Consider the following 21,478-nt stretch of genomic DNA (forward strand, 5'->3'; position numbering starts at 1 on the left):
AACACAAGCTGGTTATCATCTCTCTTTTTCTCTCGTCACGCTGTCAGCGTGAGGAAAGAAAAGCCCATAACCGGCTTCTGTAGACATCCATGATCATGACAGCTGATCATGTGGTAAAGGGGCATTGTGATTGGCCCTTTACCCCGATCTGTGATCAGCCGAAGGACTCGGCGAATCACAGAGTGTGCTGCAGGAGGCACGCAATCACGGGCAGACGTCAATAGACGACCCTCCCTTCATAGTAAGCCTGCGCTGTAGCAGTCATTCCATTTTGGCTATAACACGGATGGGAAGGGGTTAACATAGGTGGCTAGAGGGGGGATCTGAAAACAGGCAACTGAACCCTGGCTTCATAAGACCCCTGTCCCGCATGTCCTACATGGCACCACAACTAAGACAAAGCATGCAACGTTCCAAAACACAATTCCATAAAATTCAATAAGTAACGGGTGTGATGAGGGGTGGGGAAGAGAGATAGGGGAGGAGAAAAGAGTTCACAGGCCTGAAGCTTTATTAAAAGGACTAAGGCACATAAGGGAGAGTAGAGGAAGTAAAAATCTTCAGAAGTCCTCTTCCTCCTTGAAGTCCATCAGATATATAGTCTCTGAGCAGACTGTGGATCAGTCTGCGACAGTCCTCAATGGACATCCTCTCCTGCTGGTGTATGAGGCGCTTTCTGGCGCACTATAAAACATCCTGAAAGCAACACATCACCCGCAAGGCGCCATCAGCATTCTCCTGAGTAAAAGTTCCACAGAATAGTGTCCCACAGAGGTGTCCGTTTATGAAGCAGTGAAAAAATTTCACTGCTTCATTCTCCGGCATTCTCAGAGGAGATCGTTCTCCTCTGGATGCCAGTTTATGAAGCTTTGTACATCGCTTCTCCTTTGGAGGAGTGAAGCGATCTACAAATGCTTCAAACAGTGGAAAACGGCCCCTGATACTGGAATCTCGTGAGACTTTACGAGATTACAGTACCAGAAATTCACCGAAACACTGAGATGTCAGTTTATTAAGCAGTGATATATTATCACTACTCAGTACACGGACAGACGGCGTGGTTTATGCTAATAAAATATGTGTGTGTGTATATGTGTATATATATATATATATATATATATATATATATATATATATATATATATATATATATATATATATAAATATGACGGGGGGTATGGTTACTGTCTTGGGGGGTCTGATCAAGGAAGAAGAATGTTAATAATCTTCTTTCTTCCCCCAGTATTCTCTCTTCACTCCCAGATTCTCCACCTCTGAGCTGGTGAATCGGGGAGTGTGAATTCTGACACAGATCGCCAGTGAAGTGCTGAGATCGCAGCTTCATAAACTGGCCTTTTCTGTGTCAGTCAATGAGGATTCTCAGTGTGCGGAGATCATCGGCGGGAGAACTCATTCAAACATGTTCTCCCCCAATTATCTCTGTTTCATAAACTGTTTATGGACTGTGATCAGTGGCGATCCTCCGGATCAGAATAGTCCTTTTAGCACACCAAAGTGTGTGATGGCTGTCTGTGGCACAAAGTCCTTGAGCTCTGGTTCCAAGGCCCTCAACAAGTCCTGGGCAAAGAGGCACTCCCAGAAATCATGCCTAAATTCTATCATTATACCTGGTCAGGACTGTACATATGATGTAGCTGTGATGCTTTGACAGGCAATGGGAATGCACCACAACCGTAAGCCAAATGCTTGGGTCGTGGTTGTGGTGCAGTATTTAAAAAAAAAAAAAAAAAAAATCCCTTGGGATTAAAAAAAAAAAGACATTCAGGAGGCAGCAGGATCCTGTGGGTCACTTTTTCAGAGGACGGTAAGGACTGCCTTACAGTGGAACTAGAAGTCCAAGGATTTCCTGATGGCTAGAGTTTAATGAGATCAGCCAGGGAACTTTCAGACCATGCATGACTTTTTGTAGGTCCACAGCAGATAGAAATGCTGGCTGTACTTTTTGTATCTTTCCAATTGCATACGCTGCAACTACTCCAAAGTATTAGGCATGTACTAATGTTCTCGTTCAATGTTTAATAAATGAATGGAGTGAGTCACACCAACAGAATGGAAGACAACAATATGATGATCCAATGATTTCTGGGAAAGGCACTTGACTTCTTCATATCTCAGTGCATTCAGCTGTCATTGTTTCCTTCCTTCTCTTTGCCTATTTAATTACCTACTCAGCTACCATGTCCTAGACCCATAACTTACTTTCATTCTCATTCATACATACAGTATACTGATCAATAAAAACATACCTATATGCAGGGCCGTCTTTAAGGCAGGGCAAAAGGGGCAGCTGCTCTGGGCCCTGTCATTGTTGTGGGGCCCAAACCAGCTGCCTCATACTTGCCAACTATCCCAGTTTAAATACCTTGTCACTTGAAGTTTTAGTCCTGTGCTGTGTCCCGCTATCTCAGTGTGAAGTGCTGCTACTAATGCTGCCCAGCTCTGCCCTATTGTTGTATACAGATGACTCACCTGCAGACCCTGTGTTTATATGTAAATAACCTGCATTGATATGTAAATAGCGGCGGCATTCAATTACATTACATACATTCTATGTAAATAGCCGTGGGCGGCGGTATTGATATGTAAATAAAGGCGGCATTCATATGTATATCATGCCCCCCTGAGGTCATATCCACATCACCTATACTAAATGCTGCCCACTGGGGAGACAAAGGGGTATGCTTGAAAGTCCTGCCTGCAACTGTGGTCATTAAGTCTAACATCAGCCTGTTCTGCAAAGGTAAGCAAATTGGTGTGGTGAGGGAAGTGTGGGGTGTGCAGAGGCAGGCAGAGAAGGACTTACAGTTTGGGGAGTACGGGTGAGCAAGGAGGGGATGTATGGAAGTAAGGAAGGTGGGTGCAAAGATGAGCAGAGGAGGCAGGTAGAGGTAAAGGGGGGGGGGGGGGTGTTGGAGTGTATCGGATGGGGAAGGTTTGGGGTGCAGAGGTTAGCAGGGGTTTTAGGATGCAAAGGTGTACTGACAGGGCAGATAAAGATGTAGGTCACATGTAGGGCAGCTCATTCATTTCAATGGGCTGCTCTATGAACTAGAAATGTGGTATAAAGTCCCTAACCCTTTTTCAAAATCACACGGTGCCACAGCATGTCAGCAGATGCGTGAGGGTGTCATTAACAATTAATGGCACTGCTGTGTATTTGCTAAAGGGCAGCATGTTTCTGTGGTGTCAGGAAAGCGATTTTGCATGCGTTCCTGACACACACAAATGTGAACACAGGCTAAATGTCTCAGTTACACTGGTGGTCACTGTAAATCTTCTCATTACATTGGGGCTTAGTGTAGAATCCTTTCATTCACAATAGTGGCCAGTGTGAAGGTCCCCCTTACATTGGCAGTCAGTGTAAATCCCTCCTTACATTGGTGATTACTGTAAATGCTTCTATTACATTAGTGCTCAGTGTAAACCCCTATTTTATTGGTGGCCAGTGTTAAAACCCCTCTTTATACTCGTAGTCAGTAAAAAAAAATCAGCTTTGTCATTGATCATACCCTCCACCCAGCATTGCCACTGATCCCAGGAGTTCTAGGATCCCTAGGAGTTTTCTGTCTATTGATAGGTCTGCTCACCTCCCCAGTCCATGGTGTGCAGGCAGTGAGGGGATGATGTGCAGTAACCTCTAGCAACCAATCAGTGAGCAGTATTGATGTACAGTCATCTCTAGCAACCAAACAAGCAGAAATCATGTGCTGTTTTCGCCAGGACCACCAGCTGCCACGCACAGCCTATTTTCATTACTTACAAATACGCCACACAGCAACCACCCAGTTTGGGTTGCACAATATAACTGTCCGATTATCTCCGCTAGAGCAATTACTAATAGATCCTTCCCATGACAAACTGATCTCCACATACTATAAGACTCTATTGCATACCACAACGCACAGACTCAGCAACACGCTCACCAAGTGGAAAGCTGATATCCCTGAGCTGACGGAGGATATCTGGCGGGACATACTTCCCCTCCAGGTCCCCTCTGTCATCTCCTCCAGGGACAGGGTCATACAGAGCATACTTTACGCCATCCTTATTATTTAAACTCAGAAAACTACCATCGGCAATGTGCTCCAGATGCAGCATTGTAGAGGCCACCTTCTTCCACTTGATGTGGGAGTGCACCGAGATCAGGCAGTTCTGGTCAGGGGTTACTGCTTTTATCAGTTCCCTGACCCAGCTGCCTAATATCTGCAATCCCCTGAGATGCCTACTAGGATATGTGGACGATGAGAGTATACCTAAAAACAAGCAAACTTTCCTGAGAATTGTATTATTTTATGCCAAAAAATCTATTACTATTCATTGGAAATCACAATCTCCACCTACAATAGCATTCTGGCTGAACATGGTTAATCAGGCTATACCATTATACAAATTAACATACGAAGCCAGAGGATGCCCAAAAAAATTTCACAAAATATGGGGTCTGTGGACTAGCTCCGAAAACACTATTACACCTACCATACAAAGCTAATAACAAAGCTCCAGTCAATGATACCAAGTTTGATGAACACTGAATAGCCATATGCAAATGTACAAAATGAAAACATGTATGCCAAATATATACCATTGTCTTATACTCTGTATTACAATGAGCAATGTTTGCTCGAAATGTGTGGTTTTTTTTTTTTTTTTTTTTTTGTGTGTTTGTATGTCTGTTCTGTACCACAAAACCAAATAAAAATTTACCTTTAAAAAAAAAAAAAAAGAAATCATGTGCTGTAACCTCTAGCAACTAATCAGTGAGCTGTAATGGGTGCTCTAACCTCTAGCAACCAGTCAGTAAGCAGTAATGATATGCTATAACCTCTGGCAACCAACCGCAATCACTATCTGTTCTGATTCAGTAAACTGATTTTGAGTCTAGCTACTATTTATTGTATGTCTCAGAGCAGGTGGAGAGCGAAATTGCATGGGGGGGGGGGGGGGGTATATAGCGGGGCCCAAGAAAATGTTTGCCCAGGTCCAATCAATATTAAAGACAGCCCTGCCTATACGATTTACATCTTTCTACATACTAATGTTCCTAATTCATTAGTTCACGAATCACATCTAATAAAGTCTACATTTAGTTTAATTTTTTTTTTTAAATCAGCACAAGACATGATACATACATTTAATAAAAAGTATCCCTTCTGCTGGTGGCTGCTCTCTTAGTTAACCACTTCAGTACCGGGCACTTTCCCCCTTCCTGCCGAGGACAATTTTCAGCTTTCTGCGTTGTCGCACTTTGAATGACAATTCCGCGGTCATGCAACACTGTACCCAAGCAAAATTTTTATAATTTTCTTACCACAAATAGAGCTTTCTTTTGGTGGTATTTGATCACCACCGGGGTTTTTATTTTTTGCTAAACAAACTAAAAAAGACCCAAATGTTTGAAAAAAAACTGATGGGCACTGATAAGCGGCACTGATAGATGGCACTGGATAGGCAGCACTGATGAGGAGCTACTGACAAGCATTATTAAGTGGCATCTGAAGGGCACTGACACGCATTACTGATGGGGCACAGATTGGCACACTTATGGGCACTGATTGGCATTTTGGGCACTGACAGGCGTTCTTTATGGGGCACAGACTGGCAGCTGATGGGCAGCGATTGGCAGCTGATGGGCACATCTGATGTGGGCTGGGCTGATAATTACTGTGCTGATTATCAGCGCAGATCCCCCCCCCCCTCTGACAGGGAGAGCCGCCAATCGGCTCTCCCTGTCAGTGCAGACAGAGAAAAGCCGTTTACCAGCACTTCCTGGTTCACGCAATGATCAGCTGTGATTGGTCACAGCTGGTCACCTGGTAAGAAGCCTCCGTCAGAGGCTCCATATCACGATCGGAGATTGGATGTGTCAGACTGACTCACAGCACCTCCAATCGCTGTGGGCGCATGCCAGCTTTTCTATCCTGATCACGTCATATGACGTCCGGTCAGGATAACAGAACCACTTTGCCAACGTCATATTGCTATATGGCAGTCAGCAAGTGGTTAAAATATACCGTCCTCTGCTCCCCACATAGCCCTGCAGAGGTAATTTGGTGATGCAGTGATTAATATGAGCCACTGGACCTGTCATAGGCACTCAACAGTGCCAACTATGTCCACCCTTTCTGACCCTCCTCCATTCATAAAAGCTGCACTATAGCTTCCAGCCATGAAAAGCATTCTATGAATAGAGGACAGGTGGATGAATGAAAGGTATGCCGCCTCCATTCATAGAGTGCATTTCATTGATGGAAGCTATAGCACAGTTTTTATGAATAGAGGGGGGGGGCATAGTGGGCACTCTTGATAAGTGCCCATGACAGGTGTAGAAACTCATATTAACCCCCGGCAGCACCAGAAGATTACTGCTGTGGGGGTTTTTTGGTGGGGAAGCAGAGGGTGGAAGACTTCAACTAAGAGAGCAGCCACCAACACAATGGATTATTTTCATGTAATGTAAGCACCGTCCCTTGTAATGATTTTATAAACAAAAAAATCAGCACATAGTTTATCTTTACCAAATATGAACTAGTGTATGCAGATAAGGGGCATCTGTAGATATAAACAAACTGTCCAGCTTTGACCAAAGATGAATAATGCCCTTGCTATAGGTGTAGGCCAAATACATACCTCATGAAGCCATACTGAAAAACTCCCAAAAACTGACTGCATCTCCCCATCCTGCCTTGTGACTAGGCTGTTGCTAAGACACTCCTAGCTGTAATGCCCTGTACACACGTTGATCGGAAATTCTGACAACAAAATCCATGGATTTTTTCTGATGGATGTTGGTTCAAACTTGTCTTGCATACACACGGTCACACAAAGTTGTCAGGAAATCCGATCGTTCTGAACGCGGTGACCTAAAACGCGTACGTCGGGACTATAAACAGGGCAGTAGCCAATAGCTATCGTCTCTTAATTTATTCTGAGCATGAGTGGCACTTTGTGCGTCGGATTTGTGTACACACGATCAGAATTTCCGACAACGGATTTTGTTGTCGGAAAATTTTATAGAAAGCTCTCAAACTTTGTGTGTCGGAAATTCCTATGGAAAATGTGTGATGGAGCCCACACACGATCGGAATTTCCAACAACAAGGTCCTATCACACATTTTCCATCGGAAAATCCTATCGTGTGTACAGGGCATTACTGTTCACCTCCAACATCACAGGAGTTAGCTATTTCTTTGGTTCAAACACCTTCACATGTGCTTTCTCTCCTCTGATGAAGTAGCTATAAGCTCAGCATTTGAGAGCTCGCTACGTTGATGGTGGATGTGAACAGTAACAGCTGGCTGTGTCTTAGCAACACCTTAGCAACAATGAGGGATCAGGAGATGCAGTCTGGGAGTTTTCAGCAATCTTCATGAGGTACGTAAAAAAAACTATCAATCAAGCACACCATGGATGGGGATGTGGCAGCAAATCTGACTATAGGCTTCCTGCTCCTATAAGAGAGCTGAGGGATGCAAAATGAGCACGCCAACACAGATCTGCCTCTGTACTTGGCGTGGTCAGAATGTTACAAGAATTGATAGGATCACCAGGTAGATGCTAATAAATGACTGTGTAATGGGAAAAGAAAGTTTTAAATATACTCAAAGTTAAGAAAATATCCTACTAAATGTGTTTTTCCTTTTCTGCACTGATGCCAGTGTAATGTTCAAGGTTCTAAGCAAATCAAAAATTTTTTTTTTTTTGTCTTTGTACAAAGTTAGACTCTTCCCGTCTCACTGCAGCCACCTACCTTGCTGATAATGTGGACACCCAAATCCTTCTCCTCTGTCTAGAATCTGGTGGTAGAGGTCCTGCTGAATGACATGTTCCTCTATCCCCAGGCTTAGTGCAAAATAAAGACAAGATGGTGGCTCCTAAAAATGTCCAAAAAGAGGGTGTGCACCATCAATGGATGCATACATTCACATTAATGTAAACCCAATCACAATATTTTTAAATGTGCAGCTGTCATCAAAATATCTAGTTTTCCTGTTTTTGAATAATATTTTTTTTCTTTTCCTGTTTTTATTATTTTGTTTCTTTTTTGTGTTACAGAAAATAGAAAATGTGGCAGAGTGTTGGGTTGACATTTTTGGTCTTTGTGGCCACATTAGTCTGTGTCCTGCTGTTTATGCTGTGTGGTGAGTATTATTGCAGGAGATTATATTATTATTTTAGTGTACAATGTACTGTATGTGATGTTTTCCATCTGACAGCTTGTTTGGGTCTGTGCTTTTTTGTTTTTTATCAATAAATCTATATATTCAGCAATTTCATAGCTTGTAAAAAGAAATGGGGGGCTATCAACCTTAATGTCATGGCAGGAGAGCTGCTCTGTCTGATTATTTAAACTTCTCTTGTAGAAATTTGTCTCATCAAACCATGCACGGACCTGTGGATGAAGTGGCCCACATAACTTGTGTAATGAGAGATCCACTGGAGTGTTTATTTGACATTCGTGCCTTATTTTCACAAACCCTGGAGATATACTGTAGATATTTTAATATCTGTGCAATAACTAAAGAGCCAGACCTCACAAAACTAATATTTCAGTTAGTGCCTGGTCAGGGCTGGATTTTCCATTAGGCACTGTAGGCATGTGCCTACAGGCACCCTTCCTAGAGGGGCGCCCATCTGTGTATCCATGTGGGGAGTGCGCCCCCCCAGATTTCAGTTGTGTACCCCCCAGGCTGGCCCCCATGCACATTGCACCCACACTCGCTGCAAGTCTGGACAGGAGAATTGTCAGCAAGAAGAGAGCTGGGAGGAGGTGTGGGCTTTCTGTGCCCCCCCCCCCCCCCGCTCCTGTCAGTGAAGCGATCCTCCATACAGCGGATTACACTGGATCGTCGTAGAGCGCACAATACATGGCTTGACTACCCGTTCCTTACCCACATTTCCAGGAGACGAGCAGTCCTTGGAGGAGGTAGGGGACAAGTAATCAAGCCGTGCACTGTCCGATCTAAGAGGGTCCTGTGTTATCTGCTGTATGGAGGAGCGCTGTTACCCCCAGCTCTCTCCTCGCTGGCACTCCTCCTGTCTGAACTTGCAGCGGGCGTTGGTACAATATTCATGAGGGGGCACAGAGAGTCTGTGCCTCCCTACTACTCCTGCAAGATTGGAGGGGGGTTCTCTGTGCTGGGAAGTAATGGGTAGGGGGGATTGTGCTAGGGGGAGGAAGGGGGGGGGGGGCTTGTGCTAGAAGAGAGAATTGGGGGGGATGTATGTGTTTGGGGAGGATTTGTGCTAGGAGGGGAGAATTGGGTGGGGGGGGGGACAGGGATTTGTGCTGGAAAGAGTAATTTGGAGGGGGTTGTTCTAAGAGGATGGATTTGTGCTGGGAGGGGGGTTTGGGGAAGAGGATTTGTGCTAGGAGGAGGATGGGGATTTATGCTGGGGGGGAGGGGGTTATTTGGAAGGAAAGAGGATGTTTGCTAGGAGGGGTGATTTTGTGGGGGGATTTGAGCTGGAAAGTGGAATTGGGGAGCAAAGATATGTGCTGGGAGGGGGATTTGAATTGTAAAGATGGGGAATTTTTGCTTGGGGAGAATTTTAACTTGAATTTATGCTTAGGGGTGAGCATGTTGATTAGTGCTGGGGTTTTCTTTAAGGGAGTGTGGGCGCTTCAGAATTCTCTGCTTATAGGCTCCTGAGATGTAAATACGGCCCTGTGCATGGTGGATGCTAGAGAATCACCTAGCGGTTTTTTTCAACTTCTTGGGACTCTGTTGAGACATAAAATGTATGTGCTGTGATACATAAAGGTGGGAGAGAACTCTCAAAACTCCCAGGGAAGAACAGCAGAGTCTGGAATGATAAAAAGCAAATGTATGTTATCTAAACATTTCATATCCCTGATACGAGTCTGTTGTGCCATGTACTTTTGTTAAAAGGTATCCTGTTCTCTTTGTATTGCTTCCTTTGTGTGAAATACTGCTAGTCCTCCTGCTTTCCTATTTCAAACTGACCACGCTTAGCATAGAAGCATATCCCTCCTAGTGTGGTCAGTTTTCTGGCTCTGTTGGGAGCACAGCCTGCCTGTTCTCCAATGGCCAAGACTTGTGTTGACACAACCCCTGCACTGTCCTTCACTACTATCAGTTAAGGGTAGTGGGCCATGTTTGAAACTGTGGTCAGCCTGATCGCATACTCCTACTTGTCTGGAAGCTTACACAGGGGAAGGAAAGTGACACAAGTTCAACAAGTATGCAGTCATAGGGAAAAATCACCTGGAACAGGAAGTATGCCTGTAAAAAGGCCTTTTAAAGCATAACTAAACCTATTAAATAACTGCAAACAGGCAACTCTTTATTGCAGAAAAAAATATACAGTAACAAATACTTACCTGCCTGCTAGCAGTCCTCTATTGAATGCACGCTAAGTTGTGCATGCGCAGCTCAGTGTGCATTCCTGGCACACTCCAGTTGTGCCCGGAATGACTGTATTCAGTGTGCATGCACGGAATTACGTTATTCCACCATTGGCCAAGCAAGAGGAAGAAAAACCCTGCACCCAGAAGTAGCTTGGGGTAAGTTGACAGCAGCCAGAGAGGGATGTAATTACAGCTTCGCTGGAAGTTGGTGGTGAGTGTTTTTTGGGGTTTAGTTCCCGCTTCTTGTTTAGTCATGATATGGTGGCAGTGGCACAAACATTTTCATGATGTCAGACATTGGATTAAAAATTAACTGTTTTTCCATTACAAGTAGGTAAAAATGGTAGTTTGTTTCAGAGCCCAATTTTAAATTAAACTAGTGTAATCCTTTAAAGCTGAGCTACAGCAAACCACTAAATAAACAAATAGGATACATATGAAAGCTATTTAGCCGTTTTAGTCCAGAGTTTTACACAGCCTAAAACTCTGCACAGCCAGAGCCGCTGATAGGGGGGTACCACTGGGCCTCCTGCAGGGGACCCGTGTACACTGGGGGAGGGGTATTTGTGTGGCGGGACAGGAGGACCATTACAGAATGCTGCACTGTCTGTGTCTCTCCTTCCAGCAGCTGAAAGCTGGTTTCTCCCCCTTTCCCTCCTGCCAGCTCTGCTGGAGGGAGAGACACAAACACAGTGCAGCATTTTGTAATTGTCCTCCCGTTCCACTGCACCGTTCCCCCTCTGCATGCTGCCCACATCTGACTCCCCCCTGTTTGCCCAGGCCCCCCCTCAGCGCTGCCGGCTTTCCTCTCCCCCCGGCTGCTTTGGGTACACAGGTGGGTGGAGAGTGGGGGAATGGGTCGGTAAATATGTCATATACCGGCCCATTCCTTTTATGATTTGGACACAGTGAGTGATCGGTACCGATCACTCCTGTGTCCATTGATAACTGAGCATAGTAAACTGTTTACTATGCTTCAATTTATGAATGAACAGGAGCCTCTGTCTCCTGTTCATTCTTCTTCAGTGCAGCTGAGGCTACAGAGAAAGGAACTGAAGAATCTGTCCTCAATTCCTTTCTATGTCTCAAAGGTGAGATGTCAGGGGCCTGTTTAGACCCCTAATATTTCATTCAAGCACCCCCCTTCAGAAGCATTGTAGCAAAAATAAAAAAAAAATGTAAATCGTCAATTAAAAAATAAATTCTAGAACGTTATTTTTAAAATTGTGAAGAAATGTTTTTAAAAATTGGAAAAATAATATCATTTTTTTTTTTTTAATTTTTGTAATTCGGGGTGGGGGTGTCAGGTAGGCTGTATAGGGATTTCTAACCGCAGCCCTGAGCACAGCCCAGCCAGACTGGACCACCCAGCATGTCATTGGACAGTGAATAAGCAGCAGACTGAGGTCATCTATCTCTTCCTGTCAGCGTGTTTTGTCAGCATATGTGCCTGGATGAGTCTGAGTACTGATCCTCTCCCAGTCTCAGTTTTGATATATAGGGGATTTAAAAAGGTTTATATAAAGATTATGTAGCACTGACCCCCGAAGGAGCTGCTGATTTAAATTGTGTTGTTGCCGTCACCCCTTACCTGTAGTTTCACCACATCAGGAACTTAGAGTCTATATTGGGCCTTGCGCCCACCAATGTATGCACCAGTCACTTAGTTCTTTTTCCAATGCTTTTTTTACAAGACAACTTGAAAGAAGTAGCAGTAAAGAGGTTGAAGGGGAATTGCAGATACCTTTTTGTAGCAGATCACTTACAGACTCTTGAGAATAAAGGACAAACACAGTTTTCTCTCTGTAAATCTTGTATGGCTGGGTAGATCTCTGCCACAGATCTAGCAACCTGCAAGATGTCTGGATAAGTCTCTCTCACAGACTTAGCAGCCAGTATATGCCTGGATAAGTCTCTCTCACAAACTTAGCAGCCAGACAGTTAGTTACCTTGATTGAATTGTGGAACAGCTTCCAGTACCAGAACCTTTAAGCCGACCCGGCGATACTGTAAGTGTAGTTTAAATGTAGAACAGCTTCTTCACAGCACCAGAACCTTTAAGCTGACCCGGCAGTACTGTGAGGATAGGTTAGAGATAGGTGCGTCCTCCAAGTAAGTCACCAGGCCCTTCTGAGAGACCAGCCTTCATCCTGGCTCTCTCCAGCAAGGGTCCTCCACTGGATCTCCTCAGCTTGGCTCAGCTTTTTCCCAGCAGGCAAGACAGCCTAAGGACCACCTCTGCGGTAGTAGGCCCCAGATAGGCTTCTGGGCCTACTTGCACAGCTGCAGTGACACAGCCCTACATCCTGGAGGGCCATGAGGTAAGAACTGATCTCTAGCACATGGCATCTGCCCCATAAATACTCTCCCCCAGGATGCACAGCAGCAAGAACCTCCCACTGGGCTGTTTCTGAAAGAAGAATATTCATTAAAGTTTCACTAAGTTGTTATTCACACACTGTCCCATGGTACCAGTGACACCTACTGGCAACAGTGGGAACTGCACAACCAAGTCAACTCCAGAACAGATCCAGTCAACTATATACATTCAATCTGAGCTGGTTACAGCTCAGCCAAAAACTAAATTTACTTGCAAGCGCCTGGTCAAAAGGAGCAGGGCGCTACAATTATAAATGTAATATGTGACTGACTGTATTAAATGTTTTTTTTTGTATCTGCCTGGATTTGAGCTACAGAGCTGTTCCATAATGCCTTTATACTTTCCTTCTTAGGCTGGTATGTGGTCTGGCACCTCTTCTTGTCTAAGTTCAAGTTCCTCCGAGAACTTGTCTGTGATAGCGCCTCCCTTCAAGGAGAAAACGAATCATCCGAGTCAGCTACAGAGTCAGAAACCCCACTGACTCCACAGAAGACCAGAGCAAAATCTGTACGACAGAGGAGAGCTCCAGCTGAAGAGGCCACCTAAGCATGGCTACGCTGCTGGGACTTTATCAGTGGCAATCCTAACATCATGCTTTCAGCATCTGCACTGTAGAAGTCAACACTATATGACTTTATGGGAATAATGGCTTCATAAAAGTATGGCACTATGGATGAAATCGGTTCTGAAGTTTCATTACCTGTCCTCAAATACTTCCAAAGGATGTGAAGCTCTAAGTGTATGAACCTAGACATGAACATATTTCGCCACTGCACTGATTGTCCAACAAGCTGTAAAGTGTAAATGTGGCTGCTTCATTTTCTGCTTTGTATTAACTACCCAGGATTATTTAATCTGAAGCAGTTTTGCTTCTTAGTGAGAACATGGAATTGGCAGTTACCACTAGTAATATATGCTGAATTTCAGCTGTCGTTTATAAAAGAGCACCTTGTTAAATTATAATGTAGAAATTACCTATGAGCTCATTCTGCTGCCTTGATGTCCATCAAAATGTAATGACAAAAGCTTTTAGTGTGCAGGACTTCTCACTTCACTCCTGTAATGTCTTATATCAGTTGTGTATGCAAGAAGAAAGCACTGTGCGGGCGCCTTTAGTCATGGTTATCACATTTATAACTTTAGAGCATTAGATGCTGCTTTTCTCTCTGGAAACACAATGTACTCCTCTATTAGGTGCTCTTGCATTCCTTATGATACTGCTTCTAAGAGAGCATGACTATGGTTTGGCCTCAAGGAAGAATCTTGGTTAATCCTGATCTGGGACTTTAGCTTTTTTTTCTGCGTGGATCGCACACTGGATGTTACATTATAATTGGCACACCTGCAATTTTAACAAGTACATGTTAACCAATCACCTGTTCTTTAACCTTTGTATAGAATGACTGCATTGAGAGCATATGGTAGCTATGTGCGGTACTTCACTTCTTTCACCATTTTTTTTTTACTATGGATTTATCTACTGGTGACAATGAAATAGTAACTGTTGCTTTTGTTTACATTACACAATATTACGGTTTTTCATAGAACTACAGCTGCAGAAAAGCCATATCCAATGTTGGCATATTCATCCTAATATTCAATTTAGTATGTGTGCATGCCTTCTGCTTAGTCGTGACTACATTTACAGTTCCTTTCCATTACAAGTAACTTTGTAAATATTCATATCTCTACATTTTTTTACATACCAGGCAGTTATAAGGTAAATGAACCTGCTATCTTGTATCTCTAACAATGAATCAAAATATAGGTGTAAAAAGTGTAAGAGATTGTTCACGCTCTGGCTTGTTAGGTAACCTATTTTTTATTTTATCTTTAACCTGGTATACTGTAAGTGATAATAAATGTAGAAACAATATATAAAAATTAACAGGGCCTTTAAGGGTGACCTAACAGTATTATACTAGAGACTATAATGAATACTTTAAATATAAAAAATACAGTTTTTTTACGCTATAAACGAAAACAGACCGACAATTTGGGAAAAAAAATATATATATATTTTACTTTCTACTATAAAACCTATCCAATAAAAAAATCATAAATTTCTTTATGAATTTAGGCTAATATGTATTCTGCTACATATTTTTTGGTAAAAAATAAGCGTATATTGATTGGTTTGCGCAAAAGTTATAGCGTCAACATAATATGGGATATATTTATGAATTTTTTTATTTCTTTTTTTTTTTTTTTTTTTTTCTAGTACTGGCGGTGATCAGTGACTTGGCGCGGACAGTCAGGACACTAACTGACACTTTTGACACTATTTGGGGACCTGTGACACTAATACAGTGATCAGGACTAAAAAATATGCACTGTCACTGTACTATTGACACTGGCTGGGAAGGGGTTAACATCAGGGGTGATCAAAGGGCTAAATGCGTTCCTAGCCTGTGCTTTACTAAACTGTGGGAGGTGCTTGTACTAACTAGGGGAAGGCAGAGATCCGTGTTCCTGCTTATAAGGAACACAAATGTCTTCCCCGCTGACAGAACGGTAATCTACCTTGTTTACATACTGCCTGTGTAACGATTAATCGGCGGGTGCCGGCGGACATCGAGTCTGCGGTACCCACTGATCGCACCCCCCAGCCCGGAAGTGCTAGATCACGTACTAGGTATGTGATCCAGCGCAGGAGACCTGCTTTGCTGCCATATATATATATACAGTATATTGTCGGCAAGTGGTTAACAAAGACATCAACATTACAAATAAAAATAAAAATCGGAAGGTATAATGGCAAGAATCTAGTAGAAAATATCTGTCGACGGGTTTAGCAGTCTTATTCCGCCTCTTAAGGATATCAGATTTCTTCATAGAATAAAATGCCATTTACTGGTGAATTTCATCTATTACATATAAAAAAGTGTAATATGTAACTATCATGTAAATATCATGTAACTGCAAATAGGGTAATATAAACAAAATGACTCAAAATGCATGTTTTCTACATCAAGAAATTACAGTCCATCTATCCCACAAGAGAAGGGGGCTGACCATATGCACACACAAAAAATGTCCTTATTATAATACTGTTGGGTCACCCTTAAACGCCCTGTTCATTTTTATAATATTGATTCTATGGGTTTTTTTTGTGGGTGACTTGCCACTATCTAGGCTGGTACAGCATTAAAGGGTTGTTACCCTTTTTACTCCACACACCCTTATATAATGTATATATATTTCTGACAGTAACTGTATTTTGCTAATAGTTTAGATATGGTAATAGAAGTTCTTTACAATGTATTCAACTTGAATACAGTACATTGACAAATAGGATGAATGCTTTTTTTTTTTTTTTTTTTTTTTAAAGAGAGTATAACTTTGTTGTGATACGAAGACATATTGTTATTATTATTATCATTATTAGTAGTATTAGGAGTAACTGGTGGGGACCACTATAGACTATATTATATACTGACATTTATTATGTGTGATAAGGTCATGTTATGTAAAGTAAAAATATCAACTTGCATAGGTTTCTATACCTGTAGAGAGGTGTATGAATTATTCAGATTTCTAAGATACATGCACTGAGACGAAGTCGATCCCATTGACAAAAAGCTGACTTTTTAAAAACCTTTGTATAGAATACCTCAATTTTCCAATGGCCCACTGCAGAAAACTGTCAGGACTTTGGCAGTGTGATGCCACCGCATTTGACAAGATACTACCACCATGGTTAAATGGCAATCTAAAGTTAGAAACTGTTGACATGAAAAGCCTAAGAATGGTTTCCAAATGTCTTTGTTGGAAAGGGGGTATACCAGTCCTCCACAAGCCATTTAGCCCCCAAAAGCGGGGCACAGTTGTGACCTTTCTGGTTTCACCACGGTTCAAAAGCCATTTTGTAACCTCACTGCACTAAGCAGTGAAATATATGGTATTCCCTGTACCATGTACATATTCATGATTAAGACAGTACAAAGAGCAATGATATAACACATGGATATGCAATTAGCGGACCTCCAGCTGTTGCAAAACTACAAGTCCCATCATGCCTCTGCCTCTGGGTGTCATGCCTGTGGCTGTCAGAGTCTTGCTATGCCTCATGGGACTTGTAGTTCTGCAACAGCTGGAGGTCCGCTAATTGCATATCCCTGATATAACACAATAGCAAACAATCAGAACTGTTTACTATAGTCTTACCAGTGAAAGATGGATTCTGATTGATCGTGAAGAATACATGCCCTTTGTACCTTGCTTTTTGCCTTATTAAGTAAGCCTGATAGTGTACTACCATTCTTTGGGGTCGTTAAGTGTGTTTTTGCTTTAAAAATTTGTATGAATATTTTTGCCTTTTGCTGTTTTTTAGTGTGATCGTAAGAAATATGTGACTTTTTTTTTTTTTTTTTGGTGCCAGGGGTGTTCAGCATAAAGCTGAAAATATCTCGGGCAACTGATATTTACTGCAATATTTTTAATTTGCTTTGATTGTTTTATATGTAGTAAGTATCCTTAGTGTGAAAGGCTGCATTGTTTCTGCATTGGTACTGCAGCGACATCTTTATATCTTTGAATGCCAGAGCATGCTGAGTGTTGTAGTTTGGCAACCATTGAATAGATACAGTAGGGTGCTTTCTATGTGAGTATATTGTTTTCATCTTGTTTGTTAAATAGTAATGCTATTCCTCATGAGCAGATTTAGTTGACTTTTACGGTTTGAGGCATTATGTACTTCAGTAATAAGGTTTGCAAATAAATGAACTGCATTTTTAATAGCATATGGGGGTTTTCTAGCCACTTGCAATAAGTTTAAGTTGAGGCTGTCAAAACCTGCTTTATTTTACGACAGAGTTGCCTTGGGATTACAGTCTTTATTTTGCCATTAAATAGTATTGACCCATAGCTACCATATATTTGTTGTATAAGCTAGTGTCTTTAAACTGTATTTGGTGGTGCCTCACCAAACGCACTTTATACTGTATTTATCAAAGTTCAAGGAATTAATTTAAGGGTGATTGCACATACACATATTTTCAGTGTCTTTTTTCACCATTGAAGTAGAATTGTTGCCTAGGTCACGTGGAAAGAGTTTTTTTTTTTGTGCTTGTTAAGGGAAAATTGCACTTGTGCAATTATCTCTAGCAGACATTGTCCTGTGTAATTGCATTGCACCAGCAGCATTATGCACAATTGTCTACCTGCTGTGTCGTCATATGTTTACACCACATGGCATCTGTGTTAACTTAAGGTTTGTCTCTGTTAGAATCATTATGTTGGGCATTTCGTTAAGATTAGCTGGGGATTGCCTTGACTTAGCATTTGCCTCTTCAGTGTTATGAATCATAATAAAAGACGATACAGACTGAAGTTTTGCTTCCTTTTTTCACATTGTTGTGTTTATTTAGTAATTAAAGTGTTTGTAAACTCTCACGTATAGCCAGCGAAGTGTCTATCCTCAGGTGATAGACAGAGATGAAACAAATCCTTCTACAAATGTTGCACCAGTTTATCTACAGCTGTCTTTCCCCTACATCCATTCAAAGTGCAGAATTTACAGAAGATCTCTCAGCTCTGAAAATTGGGGGGCAGAGAGGTGAAGTTACATCTGTGGGGAGCTCAGAGCTGTCTGGAGGGAAGGGACACCCCCCCCCCCTCATACAGCTTGAAGGAACAGAGCTGAGGCTGTCAATCAGCTGGCGCTTCCTCCCCTGTCACCTTTTTGTCTTGGTGTCAGGAAAACATGTCAGAAGTGACTCATGCTTCTAGTAGAGGAATAAGGCAGTGGACAGAAATTACACTTAGTGCTTTGATGTGAGACATGTACGCACTATAAAGGGACATGCTTTGTTCACTTTAAGGTATACCCGTATATGTATAAACTAAATTCATGTGATGCACCCACTGCAGACCCCGTAAGGCATTAAAGTGTATTTAAAGCCTAAACTTTCTTTACCATAGAAAAATCAGGAACTAAAAGGAGATATTTTAAATGTGAGGAGATAGCTACCCTTCTACAGTTGTCACCAAAACTGGATTCCCTATTGGAAGATTCTCCCTCACTTCCTATTTGTGTAACAACTCAAAACATTTGGATTACCATCACTTTCTGTAACAAACAATTGACACCAGGACCAATAGTGAACTAGGAATATGCAGCTGCACATTGCAACCGGATATCAATAAAACTTCTTTATTGTAATGTACACAGATGCAGTCACAGGAATGAATGGAAGGTTAACATGTTTCACACATCTGACTCATATGACTAAGCACAAGGTGTGTGAAACATGTTAACCTTCCGTTAGTGTGACTGCATCTGTCTACATAAAGAGGTTTTTATTGGTATCTCGTTGCATCTGCCTATTTCAAGTTTCCTTGTTTGTTGCGGTGGCAAGCCAGACCAGCACCTGTGGGGTTACCTGCCATGGGAACTCCTCTGCTCACCTAGAGCGGTGATTTCTCCTCTGCCTTCCTGCCTTTAGGAACAATAGTGAGATTGCATCTCTCCAGCAAGGACACAAACAGAAATAAAAACTCAATAAAAGGTTGTAACCCTTTCGCATTTTATTCAAAACTGAAAGAAAATCTAAAGTTTTGCTTTACATGCATTTTAAAGGGTATGTCTGTTCAAATCTGATTGGGATGGGGGCTTGGCTGGTGCTTTCTTTCCTTTTTTTTTTTTCCTCTGTTAAGCTTGGTAAAAGGAGGCAGAAGCTCTGATTGGATGCCTTTGCCAGACCACAGGATTGTGAAGTAGTAGTTAAAAAAATGTTACATTTTATTCCTGCACAAAAAAGGGACTGGATGCTAACAATTATACAGTATGTAGCTACATGCAAGGTTTAGACCTGTAGTCATAGCTTTCTAGTATAGTTTTGCTTGTGGATGTCTGCATTTAGTCATGGGTCAACATCTAAAAAGGACTCTTCCATCTGCCAGGAGTTGTAATTGCAGGTCTAATTTGGGTACCCAGCAGCTGTAATTGACTGCTCCTGCCATTATGATCACAGTGTGAATGAGGGAATATCTATGCTTTAGGTAGCAGCCCAGTATACAATTTTTTTTTCTTTGTACTGGCCTGAGACAAATGTCCAGTTGCCCGGTCCTCCCTTGCCAAGACCTCAACAGTCACACTTCCTCCACTGTTGTACAAATGTCACAAACTTTACACATGCTAACTTATCACTCGTGTGTGTAACTTTTATTATAGCAAAGAGTACAATTCAGTTCTGACAGCACCTTAGCACATTTATTTACCAATAACTTCCTGTAGTTTTGAGCCATGTTGTTTTTGTATCCACTGTTAAGGAACATGAATGCCACTCATTAGAAGTACATTCGTAATCTATTTTGAATACCGATCTTCAAAGGGTCAAGGGTTAAGTTAGGTCAAAATATACCAGTAAACCTTAAGTTTGTTCACCTTTTCCTGAGTTGCTGCTGAAGCATCTGTATGGAAGTTTAAAACCTTAAAACGTTTAGGCTGCATTTGCACAGGCATTTAGTCATTTGTGAATCCCAGCACCTAGCCGCCATCAAAGCAGGTGATCCCTGGCTGTGTGAACAGCCACGAAAAGCTGAGCCTGCCGACAGCCTGTCATTGCAGTTTACAGGCTAGGTATCCAAAGTTATCCACTCACAGCTATCAAACCCAACAGCAGGAATTTGCACCATAGCTGAAGGCCTGTGCAAATGCAGTCTTAGGCTGGGTTCACACTATAGAATGCATCGGCTTACAGCAAGAGTCTGGTGCAGCTCCATTTGCCATTTCAAGTCCAATTTCATCCCGCATTTTGGGCTGAATTCGGACCTGAAACTGACCAAAAGACGCACAGGTCTCCTGTGGAATTCACACTGGAGCCGCTGCGGAGATGTGAGAGCTAATCGCAATCCCCTACTATGCAAATTGGATGCGAGGAAACCTGCAACCAATTCGCATAAGTGTGAACCCAGCCTTAAAGTCCTTGTACGATGAATATTAGACTTGTGCACAACGGAAAATTTCATTTAGTTTCGTTTTCGTTCTCTTATATTCGTTATGTTACGTTAATTCATTTTCGGATAATTCGTTATTTCTGTAGTGTCGCATTAGTTGAAATTTGATATTTATCTACTGTGGGGCAAAAAAGTATTTAGTCAGCCACCAATTGTGCAAGTTCTCCCACTTAAAAAGATGAGAGAGGCCTGTAATTGTCATCATAGGTATACCTCAACAATGAGAGACAAAACGTGGAAACAAATCCAGACAATCACATTGTCTGATTTTTGATAGAATTTATTTGCAAATTATGGTGGAAAATAAGTATTTGGTCACCTACAAACAAGCAAGAGTTCTGGCTCTCACAGACCTGTATCTTCTTCTTTAAGAGGCTCCTCTGTCCTCCACTCAGTATAAAAGACACCTGTCCACAACCTCAAACAGTCACGCTCCAAACTCCTCTATGGTGAAGGACACCAGAAACAAAATTGTAGACCTGCACCAGGCTGGGAAGACTGAATCTGCAATAGGCAAGCAGCTTGGTGTGTATGTATATATATTCACGATGATGATTCGTAGATTGGAAAGTCGTTAGATTCAATAAACAATTAACACACACAATGACAATATCTCTTCTCCTCTGCTCAAATACAATACAACACCCTTCTCACTCAGTTCTCAGGAATGCACTTTGCCAGTAATCCAACCTCCAGCACAAAATTAATCAACTGATTGGACTGTAATATTTATTTTGAGTTGACTTTTT

General features: G+C 42.1%; 1 protein-coding gene across 1 annotated transcript in view; it reads left to right on the forward strand.

The window, feature by feature from the left end:
• SMIM13 (small integral membrane protein 13) overlaps positions 1–18,101 on the forward strand; it is a 33,764-nt gene extending 15,663 nt beyond the window's left edge. The window contains exons 2-3 of the mRNA XM_073631056.1: positions 8,074–8,159; positions 13,123–18,101. Coding sequence (XP_073487157.1) covers positions 8,084–8,159; positions 13,123–13,316 — 270 coding nt within the window. The 5' untranslated portion in view covers positions 8,074–8,083 and the 3' untranslated portion in view covers positions 13,317–18,101. The remainder of the gene's footprint in view (positions 1–8,073; positions 8,160–13,122) is intronic.
• Positions 18,102–21,478: the final 3,377 nt, after the last annotated feature.

The sequence above is a fragment of the Aquarana catesbeiana genome, linkage group LG05 (assembly GCF_042186555.1).
Source record: "Aquarana catesbeiana isolate 2022-GZ linkage group LG05, ASM4218655v1, whole genome shotgun sequence".
Lineage (NCBI taxonomy): Eukaryota > Metazoa > Chordata > Amphibia > Anura > Ranidae > Aquarana > Aquarana catesbeiana.